This window comes from Coregonus lavaretus (assembly GCF_964263955.1).
Source record: "Coregonus lavaretus genome assembly, contig: HAP1_SCAFFOLD_1798, whole genome shotgun sequence".
Lineage (NCBI taxonomy): Eukaryota > Metazoa > Chordata > Actinopteri > Salmoniformes > Salmonidae > Coregonus > Coregonus lavaretus.
In genome coordinates this window covers 32,117-56,744 of record NW_028166022.1, presented here as the reverse complement: position 1 = coordinate 56,744, position 24,628 = coordinate 32,117, and the positions used below count along the sequence as shown (strand labels likewise).

The 24,628-nt window shown below is 47.9% G+C and overlaps 1 protein-coding gene across 3 annotated transcripts in view; it reads right to left on the bottom strand.

Moving 5' to 3' along the window:
- Window positions 1–24,233, bottom strand: part of LOC311115198 (telomeric repeat-binding factor 2-like) — a 31,085-nt gene extending 6,852 nt beyond the window's left edge. For all 3 annotated transcript variants that reach the window (XM_084190396.1, XM_084190398.1, XM_084190397.1), the window contains exons 1-9: window positions 23,996–24,233; window positions 20,865–20,960; window positions 20,208–20,338; window positions 19,831–19,917; window positions 17,690–17,830; window positions 17,273–17,406; window positions 15,614–15,823; window positions 4,916–5,102; window positions 4,317–4,519 (exon numbers count right to left, since the gene is read on the bottom strand). In XM_084190396.1, coding sequence (XP_084046522.1) covers window positions 4,317–4,519; window positions 4,916–5,102; window positions 15,614–15,823; window positions 17,273–17,406; window positions 17,690–17,830; window positions 19,831–19,917; window positions 20,208–20,338; window positions 20,865–20,960; window positions 23,996–24,143 — 1,337 coding nt within the window. In that variant the 5' untranslated portion in view covers window positions 24,144–24,233. The remainder of the gene's footprint in view (window positions 1–4,316; window positions 4,520–4,915; window positions 5,103–15,613; window positions 15,824–17,272; window positions 17,407–17,689; window positions 17,831–19,830; window positions 19,918–20,207; window positions 20,339–20,864; window positions 20,961–23,995) is intronic.
- Window positions 24,234–24,628: the final 395 nt, after the last annotated feature.

Sequence of the window (24,628 nt, the reverse complement as noted above, 5' to 3'; positions counted from 1 at the left end):
TCAACACCTCTTTAAAAAAACAAGCAGTGATGAAGTCAATCTCTCTTCCACTCTGAGCCAGGAGAGACTGACATGCATGTCATTAATGTTAGCTCTCCGTGTGCTTTTAAGGGCCAGCCGTGCTGCCCTGTTCTGAGCCAATTGTAATTTTCCCAAGTCCCTCTTTGTGGCACCTGACCACACGACTGAACAGTAGTCCAGGTGTGACAAAACTAGGGCCAGTAGGACCTGCCTTGTTGATAGTGTTGTTAAGAAGGTAGAGCAGCGCTTAATTATGGACATACTTCTCCCCATCTTAGCTACTGTTGTTTCAATATGCTTTGACCATAACAGTTTACAATCCAGGGTTACTCCAAGCAGTTTAGTCACCTCAACTTGCTCAGTTTCCACATTCATTATTACAAGATTTAGTTTAAGTTTAGGGTTTAGTGAATGATTTGTCCCAAATTCAATGCTTTTAGTTTTAGAAATATTTAGGACTAACTTATTCCTTGTTACCCACTCTGAAACTAACTGCAACTCTTTATTAAGTGTTGCAGTCATTTCAGTCGCTGTAGTAGCTGACGTGTATAGTGTTGAGTCATCCGCATACATAGACACTCTGGCTTTACTCAAAGCCAGTGACATGTCGATAGTAAAGATTGAAAAAAGTAAGGGGCCTAGACAGCTTCCCTGGGGAATTCCTGATTCTACCTGGATTATGTTGGAGAGGCTTCCATTAAAAAACACCCTCTGTGTTCTGTTAGACAGGTAACTCTTTATCCACAAAATAGCAGGGGGTGTAAAGCCATAACACATATGTTTTTCCAGCAGCAGACTATGATCGATAATGTCAAAAGCTTCACTGAAGTCTAACAAAACAGCCCCCACAATCTTTTTATCATAAATTTCTCTCAGCCAATCATCAGTCATTTGTGTAAGTGCTGTGCTTGTTGAATGTCCTTCCCTATAAGCGTGCTGAAAGTTTGTTGTCAATTTCTTTACTGTAAAATAGCATTGTATCTGGTCAAACACCATTTTTTCCAATAGTTTACTAAGGGTTGGTAACGGGCTGATTGGTCGGCTATTTGAGCCAGTAAAGGGGGCTTTACTATTCTTAGGTAGCGGAATGACTTTTGCTTCCCTCCAAGCCTGGGGGCACACACATTCTAGTAGGCTTACAGTGGGGGAAAAAAGTATTGTCAGCCACCAATTGGTCAAGTTCTCCCACTTAAAAAGATGAGAGAGGCCTGTAATTTTCATCATAGGTACACGTCAACTATGACAGACAAAATGATTATTATAAAATGAGAAAAAAAATCCAGAAAATCACATTGTAGGATTTTTAATGAATTTATTTGCAAATTATGGTGGAAAATAAGTATTTGGTCAATAACAAAAGTTTCTCAATACTTTGTTATATACCCTTTGTTGGCAATGACACAGGTCAAACGTTTTCTGTAAGTCTTCACAAGGTTTTCACACACTGTTGCTGGTATTTTGGCCCATTCCTCCATGCAGATCTCCTCTAGAGCAGTGATGTTTTGGGGCTGTCGCTGGGCAACACGGACTTTCAACTCCCTCCAAAGATGTTCTATGGGGTTGAGATCTGGAGACTGGCTAGGCCACTCCAGGACCTTCCAGGACCTTGAAATGCTTCTTACGAAGCCACTCCTTCGTTGCCCGGGCGGTGTGTTTGGGATCATTGTCATGCTGAAAGACCCAGCCACGTTTCATCTTCAATGCCCTTGCTGATTGGAAGGAGGTTTTCACTCAAAATCTCTTGATACATGGCCCCAATCATTCTTTCCTTTCCACGGATCAGTCGTCCTGGTCCCTTTGCAGAAAAACAGCCCCAAAGCATGATGTTTCCACCCCCATGCTTCACAGTAGGTATGGTGTTCTTTGGATGCAACTCAGCATTCTTTGTCCTCCAAACACGACGAGTTGAGTTTTTACCAAAAAGTTCTATTTTGGTTTCATCTGACCATATGACATTCTCCCAATCCTCTTCTGGATCATCCAAATGCACTCTAGCAAACTTCAGACGGGCCTGGACATGTACTGGCTTAAGCAGGGGGACACGTCTGGCACTGCAGGATTTGAGTCCCTGGCAGCGTAGTGTGTTACTGATGGTAGGCTTTGTTACTTTGGTCCCAGCTCTCTGCAGGTCATTCACTAGGTCCCCCCGTGTGGTTCTGGGATTTTTGCTCACCGTTCTTGTGATCATTTTGACCCCACGGGGTGAGATCTTGCGTGGAGCCCCAGATCGAGGGAGATTATCAGTGGTCTTGTATGTCTTCCATTTCCTAATAATTGCTCCCACAGTTGATTTCTTCAAACCAAGCTGCTTACCTATTGCAGATTCAGTCTTCCCAGCCTGGTGCAGGTCTACAATTTTGTTTCTGGTGTCCTTTGACAGCTCTTTGGTCTTGGCCATAGTGGAGTTTGGAGTGTGACTGTTTGAGGTTGTGGACAGGTGTCTTTTATACTGATAACAAGTTCAAACAGCTGCCATTAATACAGGTAATGGTGGAGGACAGAGGAGCCTCTTAAAGAAGAAGTTACAGGTCTGTGAGAGCCAGAAAACTTGCTTGTTCGTAGGTGACCAAATACTTATTTTCCACCATAATTTGCAAATAAAAAGAATGTGAATTTCTGGATTTTTTTCTCTCAATTTGTCTGTCATAGTTGACGTGTACCTATGATGAAAATTACAGGCCTCTCTCATCTTTTTAAGTGGGAGAACTTGCACAATTGGTGGCTGACTAAATACTTTTTTCCCCCACTGTAAATTGAAAATATGACAAAAAGGAGTGGCAATATCGTCCGCTATTATCCTCAGTAATCTTCCATCCAAGTTGTCAGACCCCTTTGGCTTGTCATTGTTAATAGACAACAGTAATTGTTTCACCTCTTCCACACTCACTTTACAGAATTCAAAATTACAATGCTTGTCTTTCATAATTTTGTCAGATATACTTGGATGTGTAGTGTCAGCAATTGTTGCTGGCATGTCATGCCTAAATTTGCTAATTTTGCCAATGAAAAAATTATTAAAGTAGTTGGCAATATCAGTGGGTTTTGTGATGAATGAGCCATCTGATTCAATGAATGATGGAGCTGAGTTTGCCTTTTCCCCCAAAATGTAATTGAAGGTGCTCCAAAGCTTTTTACTCTCATTCTTTGTGTCATTTATCTTTGTTTCATAGTGTAGTTTCTTCTTCTTTTTATTCAGTTTAGTCACATAATTTCTCAATTTGCAGTACGTTTGCCAATCGGTTGTGCAACCAGACTTATTTGCCATTCCTTTTGCCTCATCCCTCTCAACCATACAATTATTCAATTCCCCTCAATCCACTGGGATTTAACCAAACATTTCACACATATTATCCAGATACTGACTGTTAGCACTTGGTGGTCTATAGCAGCTTCCCACCAGAATGGGCTTTAGGTGAGGCAGATGAACCTGTAGCCATATTACTTCAACAGTATTTAACATGAGATCCTCTCTAATCTTCACAGGAATCTGGTTCTGAATATAAACAGCAACACCTCCACCATTGGCATTTCTGTATTTTCTGTAAATGTTATAACCTTGCATTGCTACCACTGTATCCTCAAAGGTATTATCTAAGTGATTTCATGAACCTTGTTTCTTACATTTTACATGTTAGTCATTTAGCAGACGCTCTTATCCAGAGCGACTTACAGTTAGTGAGTGCTGGGTATCAAACCCACAACCCCTGGTGTTGCAAACGCCATGCTCTACCAACTGAGCTACATCCCTGCCGGCCATTCCCTCCCCTACCCTGGACGACGCCGGGCCAATTGTGCGCCTTTGACAATTTTGACAACTCTGTGTCACAATGGTAGGGATTAGCTGAGCTGGGCTTGGGTCATTGATAAGTCATTGTCTCTACGCAGCCTTATAATGCTGCGAAAGGATCCAGGAACCCAAATGATTTGGGTGGATCCCATCCTCCTTATAAAACGTGTTTTGTTTCCAAAAGGGATTGAAATTGTCAACAAAAGTTACACCCATTGAGCTGCAATAATCACGTAGCCAATTGTGAAGAGCAAGAATCCTGCTAAAGCGTTCAATGCAACGATTCAGAGCGGGCACAGGGCCAGATATGATGGATATTCTGTTAGTGTCTAGCAGAGAGTCAATCAGTTCTTTAAAATCCAGTTTCAACTGTTCAGAGCTGCCCTTCATAATGTCATTAAAACCCACATGGACTACGATAGAATCCATTTCCATGTCCTGACTTAGCTTAGTGATGTCATTTACTCGAGCTCCGGGATTGGACGTTGTTTTCTTGTTCTTGACTTACTCTTTGGTTCTCTCTCTGGCTCGTCGTTTGCGATACTTCCGTGTGGGTGGGCTGCAGGTGGAGGCGGGGCTTAGTGGGTCCGCCCGGCTGACTGACTCCTCCCCGTTGGATACCGATTCCTCCCTCTCAGCTAACGGCTCCTCCCTCTCAGCTACCGGCTCCTCCCTCTCATCTACAGGCTGCTCTAGAGAGGCCGTAGAATCCTGTACACCAGGGTTAGAAGATGAGGTCATGAATCCTGTACACCAGGGTTAGAAGATGAGGTCATGAATCCTGTACACCAGGGTTAGAAGATGAGGTCATGAATCCTGTACACCAGGGTTAGAAGATGAGGTCATGAATCCTGTACACCAGGGTTAGAAGATGAGGTCATGAATCCTGTACACCAGGGTTAGAAGATGAGGTCATGAATCCTGTACACCAGGGTTAGAAGATGAGGTAATTCAAGAAGTTAATTCAAATTCAAGCCATGAGTTGAATTACTCCATTAAAGCCTTATCCCTCCTGCTCACTTCCCTCACCATTATCAATCCACCAAGTGATTTAACAACTCATTTGCATTAAAACCTCAACCCTGCTGCTTCACTCTCTCCTCTTACCTGGCTGTCTGGCTCCATAACCAGCCTGGCTATGGTGTAAGGCCAGCCTCTGCTCTTCCACTGTGGGCCTGCCTCTGGTGCCAGATCTGCTGGGGGTGCCAGGTCAGCAGGGGAGGCCTCCATTGGACTGCCCGAGTCTCTCTGGGACCCAGGGACATCCTGCTCCAGCACAGCGTCTGAGCCCTGCCTGGGGGGTGAAGGCAGATCCAGTTAAAGTGCATTTAACAGGGGTCACTCACAACACACTTTAACAAAGACAAACAAGAGGCAGAGAAACGGAGGAGGAAGGGGAACATCATCAACAACAACATTAAACTATATACAATCTGGGGAGCAGAGAAGTCCATAGGGCTAGCCTGAAGAAATACACTCTGTTTGGGATAACATCCCACTCCTTGTCATGCCAAACATGATTGGCATGACAAGGAGTGGAATGTTAACTAAACAGAATGGTACCCAGGCTACCATAGGACAGGAAGCAGCAGCGTAGTGATATGACTGGTAACCAGGCTACCATAGGACAGGAAGCAGCAGGGTAGTGATATGACTGGTAACCAGGCTACCATAGGACAGGAAGCAGCAGGGTAGTGATATGACTGGTAACCAGGCTACCATAGGACAGGAAGCAGCAGGGTAGTGATATGACTGGTAACCAGGCTACCATAGGACAGGAAGCAGCAGGGTAGTGATATGACTGGTAACCAGGCTACCATAGGACAGGAAGCAGCAGGGTAGTGATATGACTGGTAACCAGGCTACCATAGGACAGGAAGCAGCAGGGTAGGGATATGACTGGTAACCAGGCTACCATAGGACAGGAAGCAGCAGGGTAGGGATATGACTGGTAACCAGGCTACCACAGGACAGGAAGCAGCAGGGTAGTGATATGACTGGTAACCAGGCTACCATAGGACAGGAAGCAGCAGGGTAGTGATATGACTGGTAACCAGGCTACCATAGGACAGGAAGCAGCAGGGTAGTGATATGACTGGTAACCAGGCTACCATAGGACAGGAAGCAGCAGGGTAGTGATATGACTGGTAACCAGGCTACCACAGGACAGGAAGCAGCAGGGTAGTGATATGACTGGTAACCAGGCTACCACAGGACAGGAAGCAGCAGGGTAGTGATATGACTGGTAACCAGGCTACCACAGGACAGGAAGCAGCAGGGTAGTGATATGACTGGTAACCAGGCTAACATAGGACAGGAAGCAGCAGGGTAGTGATATGACTGGTAACCAGGCTACCATAGGACAGGAAGCAGCAGGGTAGTGATATGACTGGTAACCAGGCTACCATAGGACAGGAAGCAGCAGCGTAGTGATATGACTGGTACCCAGGCTACCATAGGACAGGAAGCAGCAGGGTAGTGATATGACTGGTAACCAGGCTACCATAGGACAGGAAGCAGCAGGGTAGTGATATGACTGGTAACCAGGCTACCATAGGACAGGAAGCAGCAGGGTAGTGATATGACTGGTAACCAGGCTACCATAGGACAGGAAGCAGCAGGGTAGTGATATGACTGGTAACCAGGCTACCATAGGACAGGAAGCAGCAGGGTAGTGATATGACTGGTAACCAGGCTACCATAGGACAGGAAGCAGCAGGGTAGTGATATGACTGGTAACCAGGCTACCATAGGACAGGAAGCAGCAGGGTAGTGATATGACTGGTAACCAGGCTACCATAGGACAGGAAGCAGCAGGGTAGTGATATGACTGGTAACCAGGCTACCATAGGACAGGAAGCAGCAGGGTAGTGATATGACTGGTAACCAGGCTACCATAGGACAGGAAGCAGCAGGGTAGTGATATGACTGGTAACCAGGCTACCATAGGACAGGAAGCAGCAGGGTAGTGATATGACTGGTAACCAGGCTACCATAGGACAGGAAGCAGCAGGGTAGTGATATGACTGGTAACCAGGCTACCATAGGACAGGAAGCAGCAGGGTAGTGATATGACTGGTAACCAGGCTACCATAGGACAGGAAGCAGCAGGGTAGTGATATGACTGGTAACCAGGCTACCACAGGACAGGAAGCAGCAGGGTAGTGATATGACTGGTAACCAGGCTACCACAGGACAGGAAGCAGCAGGGTAGTGATATGACTGGTAACCAGGCTACCACAGGACAGGAAGCAGCAGGGTAGTGATATGACTGGTAACCAGGCTACCATAGGACAGGAAGCAGCAGGGTAGTGATATGACTGGTAACCAGGCTACCATAGGACAGGAAGCAGCAGGGTAGTGATATGACTGGTAACCAGGCTACCATAGGACAGGAAGCAGCAGGGTAGTGATATGACTGGTAACCAGGCTACCATAGGACAGGAAGCAGCAGGGTAGTGATATGACTGGTACCCAGGCTACCATAGGACAGGAAGCAGCAGGGTAGTGATATGACTGGTACCCAGGCTACCATAGGACAGGAAGCAGCAGGGTAGTGATATGACTGGTAACCAGGCTACCATAGGACAGGAAGCAGCAGGGTAGTGATATGACTGGTAACCAGGCTACCATAGGACAGGAAGCAGCAGGGTAGTGATATGACTGGTAACCAGGCTACCATAGGACAGGAAGCAGCAGGGTAGTGATATGACTGGTAACCAGGCTACCATAGGACAGGAAGCAGCAGGGTAGTGATATGACTGGTAACCAGGCTACCATAGGACAGGAAGCAGCAGGGTAGTGATATGACTGGTAACCAGGCTACCATATGACAGGAAGCAGCAGGGTAGTGATATGACTGGTAACCAGGCTACCACAGGACAGGAAGCAGCAGGGTAGTGATATGACTGGTAACCAGGCTACCACAGGACAGGAAGCAGCAGGGTAGTGATATGACTGGTAACCAGGCTACCACAGGACAGGAAGCAGCAGGGTAGTGATATGACTGGTAACCAGGCTACCACAGGACAGGAAGCAGCAGGGTAGTGATATGACTGGTAACCAGGCTACCACAGGACAGGAAGCAGCAGGGTAGTGATATGACTGGTACCCAGGCTACCACAGGACAGGAAGCAGCAGGGTAGTGATATGACTGGTAACCAGGCTACCACAGGACAGGAAGCAGCAGGGTAGTGATATGACTGGTACCCAGGCTACCACAGGACAGGAAGCAGCAGGGTAGTGATATGACTGGTAACCAGGCTACCATAGGACAGGAAGCAGCAGGGTAGTGATATGACTGGTAACCAGGCTACCATAGGACAGGAAGCAGGAGGGTAGGGATATGACTGGTAACCAGGCTACCATAGGACAGGAAGCAGCAGGGTAGTGATATGACTGGTAACCAGGCTACCATAGGACAGGAAGCAGCAGGGTAGTGATATGACTGGTAACCAGGCTACCATAGGACAGGAAGCAGCAGGGTAGTGATATGACTGGTAACCAGGCTACCATAGGACAGGAAGCAGCAGGGTAGTGATATGACTGGTAACCAGGCTACCATAGGACAGGAAGCAGCAGGGTAGTGATATGACTGGTAACCAGGCTACCATAGGACAGGAAGCAGCAGGGTAGTGATATGACTGGTACCCAGGCTACCATAGGACAGGAAGCAGCAGGGTAGTGATATGACTGGTACCCAGGCTACCATAGGACAGGAAGCAGCAGGGTAGTGATATGACTGGTAACCAGGCTACCATAGGACAGGAAGCAGCAGGGTAGTGATATGACTGGTAACCAGGCTACCATAGGACAGGAAGCAGCAGGGTAGTGATATGACTGGTAACCAGGCTACCATAGGACAGGAAGCAGCAGGGTAGTGATATGACTGGTAACCAGGCTACCATAGGACAGGAAGCAGCAGGGTAGTGATATGACTGGTAACCAGGCTACCATAGGACAGGAAGCAGCAGGGTAGTGATATGACTGGTAACCAGGCTACCATAGGACAGGAAGCAGCAGGGTAGTGATATGACTGGTACCCAGGCTACCATAGGACAGGAAGCAGCAGGGTAGTGATATGACTGGTAACCAGGCTACCATATGACAGGAAGCAGCAGGGTAGTGATATGACTGGTAACCAGGCTACCACAGGACAGGAAGCAGCAGGGTAGTGATATGACTGGTAACCAGGCTACCACAGGACAGGAAGCAGCAGGGTAGTGATATGACTGGTAACCAGGCTACCACAGGACAGGAAGCAGCAGGGTAGTGATATGACTGGTAACCAGGCTACCACAGGACAGGAAGCAGCAGGGTAGTGATATGACTGGTAACCAGGCTACCATAGGACAGGAAGCAGCAGGGTAGTGATATGACTGGTAACCAGGCTACCATAGGACAGGAAGCAGCAGGGTAGTGATATGACTGGTAACCAGGCTACCATAGGACAGGAAGCAGCAGGGTAGTGATATGACTGGTAACCAGGCAACCATAGGACAGGAAGCAGCAGGGTAGTGATATGACTGGTAACCAGGCTACCATAGGACAGGAAGCAGCAGGGTAGTGATATGACTGGTAACCAGGCAACCATAGGACAGGAAGCAGCAGGGTAGTGATATGACTGGTAACCAGGCTACCATAGGACAGGAAGCAGCAGGGTAGTGATATGACTGGTAACCAGGCTACCATAGGACAGGAAGCAGCAGGGTAGTGATATGACTGGTAACCAGGCTACCATAGGACAGGAAGCAGCAGGGTAGTGATATGACTGGTAACCAGGCTACCATAGGACAGGAAGCAACAGGGTAGTGATATGACTGGTACCCAGGCTACCATAGGACAGGAAGCAGCAGGGTAGTGATATGACTGGTAACCAGGCTACCATAGGACAGGAAGCAGCAGGGTAGTGATATGACTGGTAACCAGGCTACCATAGGACAGGAAGCAGCAGGGTAGTGATATGACTGGTACCCAGGCTACCATAGGACAGGAAGCAGCAGGGTAGTGATATGACTGGTAACCAGGCTACCATAGGACAGGAAGCAGCAGGGTAGTGATATGACTGGTAACCAGGCTACCATAGGACAGGAAGCAGCAGGGTAGTGATATGACTGGTAACCAGGCTACCATAGGACAGGAAGCAGCAGGGTAGTGATATGACTGGTAACCAGGCTACCATAGGACAGGAAGCAGCAGGGTAGTGATATGACTGGTAACCAGGCTACCATAGGACAGGAAGCAGCAGGGTAGTGATATGACTGGTAACCAGGCTACCATAGGACAGGAAGCAGCAGGGTAGTGATATGACTGGTAACCAGGCAACCATAGGACAGGAAGCAGCAGGGTAGTGATATGACTGGTAACCAGGCTACCATAGGACAGGAAGCAGCAGGGTAGTGATATGACTGGTAACCAGGCAACCATAGGACAGGAAGCAGCAGGGTAGTGATATGACTGGTAACCAGGCTACCATAGGACAGGAAGCAGCAGGGTAGTGATATGACTGGTAACCAGGCTACCATAGGACAGGAAGCAGCAGGGTAGTGATATGACTGGTACCCAGGCTACCATAGGACAGGAAGCAGCAGGGTAGTGATATGACTGGTAACCAGGCAACCATAGGACAGGAAGCAGCAGGGTAGTGATATGACTGGTACCCAGGCTACCATAGGACAGGAAGCAGCAGGGTAGTGATATGACTGGTACCCAGGCTACCATAGGACAGGAAGCAGCAGGGTAGTGATATGACTGGTAACCAGGCAACCATAGGACAGGAAGCAGCAGGGTAGTGATATGACTGGTAACCAGGCAACCATAGGACAGGAAGCAGCAGGGTAGTGATATGACTGGTAACCAGGCAACCATAGGACAGGAAGCAGCAGGGTAGTGATATGACTGGTACCCAGGCTACCATAGGACAGGAAGCAGCAGGGTAGTGATATGACTGGTAACCAGGCTACCATAGGACAGGAAGCAACAGGGTAGTGATATGACTGGTACCCAGGCTACCATAGGACAGGAAGCAGCAGGGTAGTGATATGACTGGTAACCAGGCTACCATAGGACAGGAAGCAGCAGGGTAGTGATATGACTGGTAACCAGGCTACCACAGGACAGGAAGCAGCAGGGTAGTGATATGACTGGTAACCAGGCTACCACAGGACAGGAAGCAGCAGGGTAGTGATATGACTGGTAACCAGGCTACCACAGGACAGGAAGCAGCAGGGTAGTGATATGACTGGTAACCAGGCTACCATAGGACAGGAAGCAGCAGGGTAGTGATATGACTGGTAACCAGGCTACCACAGGACAGGAAGCAGCAGCGTAGTGATATGACTGGTAACCAGGCTACCACAGGACAGGAAGCAGCAGGGTAGTGATATGACTGGTAGCCAGGCTACCACAGGACAGGAAGCAGCAGGGTAGTGATATGACTGGTAACCAGGCTACCATAGGACAGGAAGCAGCAGGGTAGTGATATGACTGGTAACCAGGCTACCATAGGACAGGAAGCAACAGGGTAGTGATATGACTGGTAACCAGGCTACCATAGGACAGGAAGCAGCAGGGTAGTGATATGACTGGTAACCAGGCTACCATAGGACAGGAAGCAGCAGGGTAGTGATATGACTGGTAACCAGGCTACCATAGGACAGGAAGCAGCAGGGTAGTGATATGACTGGTACCCAGGCTACCATAGGACAGGAAGCAGCAGGGTAGTGATATGACTGGTACCCAGGCTACCATAGGACAGGAAGCAGCAGGGTAGTGATATGACTGGTACCCAGGCTACCATAGGACAGGAAGCAGCAGGGTAGTGATATGACTGGTAACCAGGCTACCATAGGACAGGAAGCAGCAGGGTAGTGATATGACTGGTACCCAGGCTACCATAGGACAGGAAGCAGCAGGGTAGTGATATGACTGGTACCCAGGCTACCATAGGACAGGAAGCAGCAGGGTAGTGATATGACTGGTAACCAGGCTACCATAGGACAGGAAGCAGCAGGGTAGTGATATGACTGGTAACCAGGCTACCATAGGACAGGAAGCAGCAGGGTAGTGATATGACTGGTAACCAGGCTACCATAGGACAGGAAGCAGCAGGGTAGTGATATGACTGGTAACCAGGCAACCATAGGACAGGAAGCAGCAGGGTAGTGATATGACTGGTAACCAGGCAACCATAGGACAGGAAGCAGCAGGGTAGTGATATGACTGGTAACCAGGCAACCATAGGACAGGAAGCAGCAGGGTAGTGATATGACTGGTACCCAGGCTACCATAGGACAGGAAGCAGCAGGGTAGTGATATGACTGGTAACCAGGCTACCATAGGACAGGAAGCAACAGGGTAGTGATATGACTGGTACCCAGGCTACCATAGGACAGGAAGCAGCAGGGTAGTGATATGACTGGTAACCAGGCTACCATAGGACAGGAAGCAGCAGGGTAGTGATATGACTGGTAACCAGGCTACCACAGGACAGGAAGCAGCAGGGTAGTGATATGACTGGTAACCAGGCTACCACAGGACAGGAAGCAGCAGGGTAGTGATATGACTGGTAACCAGGCTACCACAGGACAGGAAGCAGCAGGGTAGTGATATGACTGGTAACCAGGCTACCATAGGACAGGAAGCAGCAGGGTAGTGATATGACTGGTAACCAGGCTACCACAGGACAGGAAGCAGCAGCGTAGTGATATGACTGGTAACCAGGCTACCACAGGACAGGAAGCAGCAGGGTAGTGATATGACTGGTAGCCAGGCTACCACAGGACAGGAAGCAGCAGGGTAGTGATATGACTGGTAACCAGGCTACCATAGGACAGGAAGCAGCAGGGTAGTGATATGACTGGTAACCAGGCTACCATAGGACAGGAAGCAACAGGGTAGTGATATGACTGGTAACCAGGCTACCATAGGACAGGAAGCAGCAGGGTAGTGATATGACTGGTAACCAGGCTACCATAGGACAGGAAGCAGCAGGGTAGTGATATGACTGGTAACCAGGCTACCATAGGACAGGAAGCAGCAGGGTAGTGATATGACTGGTAACCAGGCTGCCACAGGACAGGAAGCAGCAGGGTAGTGATATGACTGGTAACCAGGCTACCATAGGACAGGAAGCAGCAGGGTAGTGATATGACTGGTAACCAGGCTACCATAGGACAGGAAGCAGCATGGTAGTGATATGACTGGTAACCAGGCTACCATAGGACAGGAAGCAGCAGGGTAGTGATATGACTGGTAACCAGGCTACCATAGGACAGGAAGCAGCAGGGTAGTGATATGACTGGTAACCAGGCTACCATAGAACAGGAAGCAGCAGGGTAGTGATATGACTGGTAACCAGGCTACCATAGGACAGGAAGCAGCAGGGTAGTGATATGACTGGTAACCAGGCTACCATAGGACAGGAAGCAGCAGGGTAGTGATATGACTGGTAACCAGGCTACCATAGGACAGGAAGCAGCAGGGTAGTGATATGACTGGTAACCAGGCTACCATAGGACAGGAAGCAGCAGGGTAGTGATATGACTGGTAACCAGGCTACCATAGGACAGGAAGCAGCAGGGTAGTGATATGACTGGTAACCAGGCTACCACAGGACAGGAAGCAGCAGGGTAGTGATATGACTGGTAACCAGGCTACCATAGGACAGGAAGCAGCAGGGTAGTGATATGACTGGTAACCAGGCTACCATAGGACAGGAAGCAGCAGGGTAGTGATATGACTGGTACCCAGGCTACCATAGGACAGGAAGCAGCAGGGTAGTGATATGACTGGTACCCAGGCTACCATAGGACAGGAAGCAGCAGGGTAGTGATATAACTGGTAACCAGGCTACCATAGGACAGGAAGCAGCAGCGTAGTGATATGACTGGTAACCAGGCTACCATAGGACAGGAAGCAGCAGGGTAGTGATATGACTGGTAACCAGGCTACCATAGGACAGGAAGCAGCAGGGTAGTGATATGACTGGTACCCAGGCTACCATAGGACAGGAAGCAGCAGGGTAGTGATATGACTGGTAACCAGGCTACCATAGGACAGGAAGCAGCAGGGTAGTGATATGACTGGTAACCAGGCTACCATAGGACAGGAAGCAGCAGGGTAGTGATATGACTGGTAACCAGGCTACCATAGGACAGGAAGCAACAGGGTAGTGATATGACTGGTAACCAGGCTACCACAGGACAGGAAGCAGCAGGGTAGTGATATGACTGGTAACCAGGCTACCACAGGACAGGAAGCAGCAGGGTAGTGATATGACTGGTAACCAGGCTACCACAGGACAGGAAGCAGCAGGGTAGTGATATGACTGGTAACCAGGCTACCACAGGACAGGAAGCAGCAGGGTAGTGATATGACTGGTACCCAGGCTACCATAGGACAGGAAGCAGCAGGGTAGTGATATGACTGGTAACCAGGCTACCATAGGACAGGAAGCAGCAGGGTAGTGATATGACTGGTAACCAGGCTACCATAGGACAGGAAGCAGCAGGGTAGTGATATGACTGGTACCCAGGCTACCATAGGACAGGAAGCAGCAGGGTAGTGATATGACTGGTAACCAGGCTACCATAGGACAGGAAGCAGCAGGGTAGTGATATGACTGGTAACCAGGCTACCATAGGACAGGAAGCAGCAGGGTAGTGATATGACTGGTACCCAGGCTACCATAGGACAGGAAGCAGCAGGGTAGTGATATGACTGGTACCCAGGCTACCATAGGACAGGAAGCAGCAGGGTAGTGATATAACTGGTAACCAGGCTACCATAGGACAGGAAGCAGCAGCGTAGTGATATGACTGGTAACCAGGCTACCATAGGACAGGAAGCAGCAGGGTAGTGATATGACTGGTAACCAGGCTACCATAGGACAGGAAGCAGCAGGGTAGTGATATGACTGGTACCCAGGCTACCATAGGACAGGAAGCAGCAGGGTAGTGATATGACTGGTAACCAGGCTACCATAGGACAGGAAGCAGCAGGGTAGTGATATGACTGGTAACCAGGCTACCATAGGACAGGAAGCAGCAGGGTAGTGATATGACTGGTAACCAGGCTACCATAGGACAGGAAGCAACAGGGTAGTGATATGACTGGTAACCAGGCTACCACAGGACAGGAAGCAGCAGGGTAGTGATATGACTGGTAACCAGGCTACCACAGGACAGGAAGCAGCAGGGTAGTGATATGACTGGTAACCAGGCTACCATAGGACAGGAAGCAGCAGGGTAGTGATATGACTGGTACCCAGGCTACCATAGGACAGGAAGCAGCAGGGTAGTGATATGACTGGTAACCAGGCTACCATAGGACAGGAAGCAGCAGGGTAGTGATATGACTGGTAACCAGGCTACCATAGGACAGGAAGCAGCAGGGTAGTGATATGACTGGTAACCAGGCTACCATAGGACAGGAAGCAGCAGGGTAGTGATATGACTGGTAACCAGGCTACCATAGGACAGGAAGCAGCAGGGTAGTGATATGACTGGTAACCAGGCTACCATAGGACAGGAAGCAGCAGGGTAGTGATATGACTGGTACCCAGGCTACCATAGGACAGGAAGCAGCAGGGTAGTGATATGACTGGTAACCAGGCTACCATAGGACAGGAAGCAGCAGGGTAGTGATATGACTGGTAACCAGGCTACCATAGGACAGGAAGCAGCAGGGTAGTGATATGACTGGTAACCAGGCTACCATAGGACAGGAAGCAGCAGGGTAGTGATATGACTGGTAACCAGGCTACCATAGGACAGGAAGCAGCAGGGTAGTGATATGATTGACAACCTGGGGCTTCCGGAGAGATGCAGGACGGGTTCCTCTTGGTCCACAACAGCATCTCGTTTTCCTGCGTTCTCCTCCATCACCTCCCTTTCCACCACCTCCTCCAGCTCGGCAAAGGTCATGGGCTCCCTCAGCTCCTCGGCCAGGGCTGTATAAACGGCCCTCAGCCGGCTGCGGGTCAGCCGGACGCCACCAGGGGGTGCACTGGGAGGACTGGAGGGACAGAGTCAGGCTGTTTAGACAGAGGACTGGAGGGACAGAGGACTGGAGGGACAGAGGACTGGAGGGAGAGAGGACTGGAGGGAGAGATCAAGATAGGGTCATATTCATTAGGGCACACCAGAGGAAAATCTTATGCAACAGAAAACAAAACCGAGCGTTTCTTATTGGACAAGTCCAAACAGTCCCTCCGTGTTTCACTCAGTGTTCTTCCATTTGGTGCCTAATGAACACGACCCAGGTGTTCCAATACTAATGAACACGACCCAGGTGTTCCAATACTAATGAACACGACCCAGGCGTTCCAATACTAATGAACACAACCCAGGCGTTCCAATACTAATGAACACGACCCAGGTGTTCCAATACTAATGAACACGACCCAGGTGTTCCAATACTAATGAACACGACCCAGGTGTTCCAATACTAATGAACACGACCCAGGTGTTCCAATACTAATGAACACGACCCAGGTGTTCCAATACTAATGAACACGACCCAGGTGTTCCAATACTAATGAACACGACCCAGGTGTTCCAATACTAATGAACGGCATCGTGTCGTCTGACCACGACCCAGGTGTTCCAATACTAATGAACACGACCCAGGTGTTCCAATACTAATGAACACGACCCAGGTGTTCCAATACTAATGAACACGACCCAGGTGTTCCAATACTAATTAACACGACCCAGGTGTTCCAATACTAATGAACACGACCCAGGTGTTCCAATACTAATGAACACGACCCAGGTGTTCCAATACTAATGAACACGACCCAGGTGTTCCAATACTAATGAACACGACCCAGGTGTTCCAATACTAATGAACGGCATCGTGTCGTCTGACCACGACCCAGGTGTTCCAATACTAATGAACACGACCCAGGTGTTCCAATACTAATGAACACGACCCAGGTGTTCCAATACTAATGAACACGACCCAGGTGTTCCAATACTAATGAACGGCATCGTGTCGTCTGACCACGACCCAGGTGTTCCAATACTAATGAACGGCATCGTGTCGTCTGACCACGACCCAGGTGTTCCAATACTAATGAACGGCATCGTGTCGTCTGACACGGTTTTACTGGATCACAGACATACGATGGCAAACATCTGAACACACAGATTAGTGATTACTTGAAGGAAGAGCGTTATGAAGGTTGTACTCAAAATCAAGTTGTCGACTACATTGAGCTCCAAAAGGTATTGGGAGTATCGGCAAATGCATCCAACAAGTACAGAGCCAAAACAAACAATGGTGTCACTGTCCCAATACTGTTGAAGCTCCCTGCATCTCCACACACTGTGGTGGTGTGGCCCAATGACCTTCGGAGTCTAGGCTAGGTAACTGGAAAGCATGGCATCACAATAACTGAGGTAAAAGGGCTTTATAAAATACATTTACTTTGATTGATTGACATTGGATCCATGAGGCTACCTGGGTTTGTGTCTGGATGTGTTGTCCTGTGTTACTGGTCCAAGGTGGTCCTCTGGCTGAGGGACTGAGGGACAGTCTCCTTCCTCCGCATCCTGTCCTGCCTCCTGTCTCTTCACCATCAGCTGTCTGGCAGCCTGGTATTCACACAGACAGATCTCCTCAGTTCGGGTTAGGAGCAGTGGGTTCTGGGAGACAGAGAGCTCCCAGTGTGTCTTTAGTTAGATACAGTACAACTGAATAAGTACTGAGACATCAGCCCAAACAGTTAAAACAACATGTTCCTCAGCATGTATTTAGAAGCTGTGTCCCCAACGGCCCCCCTATTGACCCTGGTCAAAAGCAATACCCTATATAGGGAAAGGGGTGCCATTGGGGTCGCAGCCAGAGTGTCCCTGAGGGAATACAATACATACATACCCTGCACAGGAAAGGAGGAGAGTAGGTGAACAGGCTTTCACAGAACTGCAGCATCTCTTGTTTAAACTGCTGGTAGGTGACCTGCTGCAGGACTGAATGCTCACTGCTCCTCTTTCTGACCAGCCCCAGGAAGATCGCTTTCTGGAGGACACATTACCCTGCATTAGCCTCTGACGACGTTACCCTGCATCAGCCTCTAACGACGTTACCCTGCATTAGCCTCTAACGACGTTACCCTGCATTAGCCTCTGACGACGTTACCCTGCATCAGCCTCTGACGACGTTACCCTGCATCAGCCTCTAACGACGTTACCCTGCATCAGCCTCTAACGACGTTACCCTGCATTAGCCTCTAACGACGTTACCCTGCACCAGCCTCTAACGACGTTACCCTGCATCAGCCTCTAACGACGTTACCCTGCACCAGCCTCTAACGACGTTACCCTGCATCAGCCTCTAACGACGTTACCCTGCATCAGCCTCTGACGACGTTACCCTGCATCAGCCTCTAACGACGTTACCCTGCATCAGCCTCTAACGACGTTACCCTGCATTAGCCTCTAACGACGTTACCCTGCACCAGCCTCTAACGACGTTACCCTGCACCAGCCTCTAACGACGTTACCCTGCATCAGCCTATAACGACGTTACCCTGCATCAGCCTCTAACGACGTTACCCTGCATCAGCCTCTAACGACGTTACCCTGCATCAGCCTCTAACGACGTTACCCTGCATTAGCCTCTAACGACGTTACCCTGCACCAGCCTCTGACGACGTTACCCAAATGGTACTCTATTCTCTAGTGCACTACTTTACCAGGCCCCCACATGGCTCTGATCAAAAGTATTGCATTATATAGGGAATAGGGTGCCATTTGGGACTCACACTTCATTTCCTAAGGGTTATGATAACTTGTGTAAATGCATGATGACCTCAGGTTGAAAGACAGATGGGTCTAAATGCCTCTGTCCTGTCCCTCGGGTTAAAAGACAGATGGGTCTAAATGCCTCTGTCCTGTCCCGCGGGTTAAAAGACAGATGGGTCTAAATGCCTCTGTCCTGTCCCTCGGGTTAAAAGACAGATGGGTCTAAATGCCTCTGTCCTGTCCCTCGGGTTAAAAGACAGATGGGTCTAAATGCCTCTGTCCTGTCCCTCTGGTTAAAAGACAGATGGGTCTAAATGCCTCTGTCCTGTCCCTCAGGTTGAAAGACAGATGGGTCTAAATGCCTCTGTCCCTCGGGTTAAAAGACAGATGGGTCTAAATGCCTCTGTCCTGTCCCTCCGGTTAAAAGACAGATGGGTCTAAATGCCTCTGTCCTGTCCCTCAGGTTAAAAGACAGATGGGTCTAAATGCCTCTGTCCTGTCCCTCGGGTTAAAAGACAGATGGGTCTAAATGCCTCTGTCCTGTCCCTCGGGTTAAAAGACAGATGGGTCTAAATGCCTCTGTCCTGTCCCTCGGGTTAAAAGACAGATGGGTCTAAATGCCTCTGTCCTGTCCCTCCGGTTAAAAGACAGATGGGTCTAAATGCCTCTGTCCCTCGGGTTAAAAGACAGATGGGTCTAAATGCCTCTGTCCCTCCGGTTAAAAGACAGATGGGTCTAAATGCCTCTGTCCTGTCCCTCAGGTTAAAAGACAGATGGGTCTAAATGCCTCTGTCCTGTCCCTCGGGTTAAAAGACAGATGGGTCTAAATGCCTCTGTCCTGTCCCTCGGGTTAAAAGACAGATGGGTCTAAATGCCTCTGTCCTGTCCCTCCGGTTAAAAGACAGATGGGTCTAAATGCCTCTGTCCCTCGGGTTAAAAGACAGATGGGTCTAAATGCCTCTGTCCCTCCGGTTAAAAGACAGATGGGTCTAAATGCCTCTGTCCTGTCCCTCGGGTTAAAAGACAGATGGGTCTAAATGCCTCTGTCCTGTCCCTCAGGTTAAAAGACAGATGGGTCTAAATGCCTCTGTCCTGTCCCTCGGGTTAAAAGACAGATGGGTCTAAATGCCTCTGTCCTGTCCCTCAGGTTAAAAGACAGATGGGTCTAAATGCCTCTGTCCTGTCCCTCGGGTTAAAAGACAGATGGGTCTAAATGCCTCCATGTCCTGTTCGTATAGTTGCCATCATCTCTTTAGGAGTTTTCAGTTAGCTCACCTTTCCAACCATGCCTTTTGGGAAGTATTTCGTCAAAACCTCCTTGGCTTTGTCAAACGCTTTGTTCTTAATGCACACCATCACCAACTACAGAGCAAAACAAAACAAGGTTGAATGGAAGACTGATGTAAGAATGCACAACGTGGCAAAAGACAATCACAACAGAATGACAAGGGGAAGACATGAACGGGCAAATAGTTGTGCAATTCAGTCTAACGCAGAATGTTATTGACCACAGTACACTGTGTCCTCCCTCTATAGCCACTCAGAAGCCCATCGTATAATGTTGGACAGGGATGACATGAAAAATCACAACAGTGTTTAGGGTTTCAACTGGGGACCATTCAATTATTATACACAGTGGGGCCAGATCTCACCATCTCTCTGATAGACTTGTGTACTCGCTCCAGGTCTTTCTGGGGAACTGTCAACTCCTCGCTGATGCTGTCCAATACGCTCATAGCAGACTCCAGCGGAGTGAGGAACTCCTGAGATTCAAACGAGAAGTCTGTGGACGGCAAGAGATCAACTGTGTCAGTGATCAGTCTGTGGACGGCAAGAGATCAACTGTGTCAGTGATCAGTCTGTGGACGGCAAGAGATCAACTGTGTCAGTGATCTTAGACTTGATTTCAAAGACACAGCTGGCTAGCTATAGGGAACAGCAGATTGTGGCACCTGGGGTCACATTTCAGGTGTCTCTGATTTTCAACATGGGAATGAATATTAGTTCATACCGTTACCTAGATAGCGTTGTTACCTAGCTAGCGTTGTTACCTAGCTAGCGTTGTTACCTAGCTAGCGTTGTTACCTAGCTAGCGTTGTTACCTAGCTAGCGTTGTTACCTAGCTAGCGTTGTTACCTAGCTAGCGTTGTTACCTAGCTAGCGTTGTTACCTAGCTAGCGTTGTTACCTAGCTAGTGTTGTTACCTAGCTAGCGTTGTTACCTAGCTAGCGTTGTTACCTAGCTAGCGTTGTTACCTAGCTAGTGTTGTTACGTAGCAAGTTACTTAAAGTTTAGCTCAAAATTCTCACCGAGTTTGTCACCATCATTTATCCTGGTGAGGAACTGTATTGCTCGAATCTTCTTCGGCATGGCATCGTTGGCTTCCAACGGCCGAACCAGATGACCTGAAAAGAGGATGTTGTTGGATAATGTGTTAGCTAGCGTCTATTAAATGGGGCTAACTGCTTTAGCGCATTTTGACGATAGTATCTTCTGACCGAGGAAGTTTTGTGAAGAGCCCAACCCCCCCCCCCGACTCTTGCTCTAAATAAAAACACTCATCGCTTGTGGTTTTGGAAACATAAGGAACGTATCTTTCAGATCAGTGAGAAATTATTAAAAATAAAATTAAAATAAAGGTTAAAATTACTACACACCTTTATAGGGTTGGTGTTCCCACACGGCCATATCTCCATGTTTATAGAAGACATAGGCAGCCACCTGTGCTAATGACTGTCAAAGACTTCAGCCACCCAAGTCATAGACTGTTCTCTCTTCTACTGCATGACCAAAAGGCTCCTGAACAGCTTCTACCCCTAAGCCATAAGACTGCTGAACAGTTAATCAAATGGCTACCTGGACTATTTACATTGACCCCCTTTATTTTGTTTTGCGCTGACTCTCTTGCACCAGCTCTATGCACACTCACTGGACTCTACCCACACACTCACTGGACTCTACCCACACACTCACTGGACTCTACCCACACACTCACTGGATTCTACCCAGACACTCACTGGACTCTACCCAGACACTCACTGGACTCTACCCACACACTCACTGGGCTCTACCCACACACTCACTACACTGACAATCCAACACACACACATACGCTGCTGCTACTCTGTTTATTATCTATCCTGATTGACTAGTCTCTTTTACCCCTACCTACATATACATATTACCTCAACCACCCCGTACCCCTGCACATTGACTCGGTACTGGTACTCCTTGTATATAGCCTCGTTATTGTTATTTTATTGTGTTACTATTTCCTTGTTTTTTCCTCGACATATTTTTCTTACTTTTTAACTCTGCATTGTTGGGAATGGGCTCGTAAGCAAGCATTTCACGTTAAAGTCTACACCAGTTGTATTCGGCATGTGACCAATACAATTGGATTTAGATTTGATGAGACATCTAGCGTATTCCGAACACCTGTGTGTAAGCGTAAAGCCAATTTATTCTTGATCTGAAATGTGGTCTGACCTTTGTATGGAAGGTGGAGCTTCAAGATCCTTGGTGTCCACATCACCAACAAACTATCATGGTCCAAACACACCAAGACAGTCGTGAAGAGGGCACGACAAAGCCTATTCCCCCTCAGGAGACTGAAAAGATTTGGCATGGGTCCTCAGATCCTCAAAAAATTCCACAGCTGCACCATCGAGAGCATCCTGACTGGTTGCATCACCGCCTGGTATGGCAACTGCTTGGCCTCCGACCGCAAGGCACTACAGAGGGTAGTGCGTACGGCCCAGTACATCACTGGGGCCAAGCTTCCTGCCATCCAGGACCTCTATACCAGGCGGTGTCAGAGGAAGGCCCTCAAAATTGTCAAGGACTCCAGTCACTCTAGTCATAGACTGTTCTCTCTGCTACCGCACGGCAAGCGGTACCGGAGTGCCAAGTCTAGGTCCAAAAGACTTCTCAACAGCTTCTACCCCCAAGCCATAAGACTCCTGAACAGCTAATCATGGCTACCCGGACTATTTGCACTGCCCCCCCACCCCATCCTTTTTACGCTGCTGCTACTCTGTTAATTATTTATGCATAGTCACTTTAACTCTACCCACATGTACATATTACCTCAACTACCTCAACTAGCCGGTGCCCCCGCACATTGACTCTGCACCGGTACCCCCCTGTATATATAGCCTCCCTACTGTTATTTTATTTTATTTCTGCTCTTTTTTTTCTCAACACTTTTTTTGTTGTTTTATTTTTTACTTTTTTTGTTAAAAATAAATGCACTGTTGGTTAAGGGCTGTAAGTAAGCATTTCACTGTAATGTCTGCACCTGTTGTATTCGGCGCATGTGACCAATAACATTTGATTTGATTTGGAATTGCGGTGCATGCAGAGGCCAAATCTAGCTCCGTACCGCATCGCCGTGCACCTCTCAAATGTTGTAACAATCTGGAGGGCTCCGCATTGACATGATTGGCTGACGGTAGGTTGGGGGCGGTACGTCCTGTATGAACACAAACTCACTTCCTTGACAACTTCCTTCACAACAGCTCTGCTCCGCTAAACGGAAGTAGTATGAAAGCCCTAAAGTCTGTGGAGGCTGCATTGCAGTAATTATTGTACTGCCACTTCAGACCTCAGATTGACCATGCAGAGCCTTTCACTGGGGAGGAAGTGTAGTTCGTCAACTGGAGGCACTCACAGATTGTGGATCTGTGCAAAACTGCTAAAGTTAATATTTTTTGTATTTAAAATATTATTTCTCGCTGATATGAAATATAAGGGACATAATCTGCATATGTTTCGAAAACCGGTTTGAATTGTAGTTCACATGGAGCAAAACGTCTGCAAATGTAATCCACGGAAACCATAAGCAGGCTTTTCCAGAGGTAGTTAGTCTGGATGAGTGTAACTAAACTCGGTCCTGGGCTGCGTTCAGTACATAACACAACGTTCAATTAACAGAAACGGTGATGTACTGAACGACCAGTTGAAAAACGGAGACGGGTTGTGGGTTCAAAATGCACAGCTTGCCTTTAAACACGTCAGTCACTACTTCATGCCAAACCCGCTACACCCACCGAACCAAACAGGTCTGTTCACGAACGTTTTGGGAAAACGTGTCGTTCCCGTACAAACGAACTGGTTTAGTTGTTGTCCACAGCTGATTCAAATAATCAACGCTTTATAGTATTGAGTTGACTGACGTTATTTGAATCAACTGTGTGATGCTAACCTTACCTAGCTAACGTTAGGACAAAAACTGTTCATCAGGGATCTCCGAGACTAGTACTACCAACTGGTCTAGCGAACAGTCAACGTTACCGCACAGTTAGCTAGCTAACACGTGGTATAAAAACGTTTAAACTAGCTAAACAAAACGTTTAAACTAGCTAAACAAACTGTCTTATTAGGCAGAGACGGTACAGAAACCTGTATTGGTTTTCGCGAAGACGCTAACGTTACTCACATTGAAGGATGTCTCTGATCTCACAGAAATCAGTATACCGTTCATTCCTAAAAGTATCAAATGCCACAGATATATAATAATCCACCATCCAACGATTAACTACACATTCCACATCTGGTCCGGGGTCCATGTTTTCGTTTGCCGCCATTTCCAACGCCGTAAACAAAGCCGTAAGATGTATCTGCTGTATTCGTCATCCGCTGCGCTGGTTGGTGGTCGGTCAAACCTTTCGTCTATCCACATTACGCTCACATTCACGCCACGTCAATAACGTCATGGCGTCATCCCGGATACCGTTCATTTACATTTTACATTTACGTCATTTAGCAGACGCTCTTATCCAGAGCGATTTACAAATTGGTGCATTCACCTTATGATAGCCAGTGGGATAACCACTTCATTTAGAATCGTTTTTATTTATTTTTTTATTGACTAATTCTAGAGATGTTATTAAAACATTGGATTTAAAGTAAAAAATATAAATCATTTGGGGTCGGATTTTTCAAATATTTGTTTTTGTGTATATAACCTTTACCAGAGATAATGAAGACATTTACAGCTCAAATGTTTTACTTTCATTTTAATAACATATTACATCTTTCAGTGTAAATACATGGGTCTTATTAATGAAAT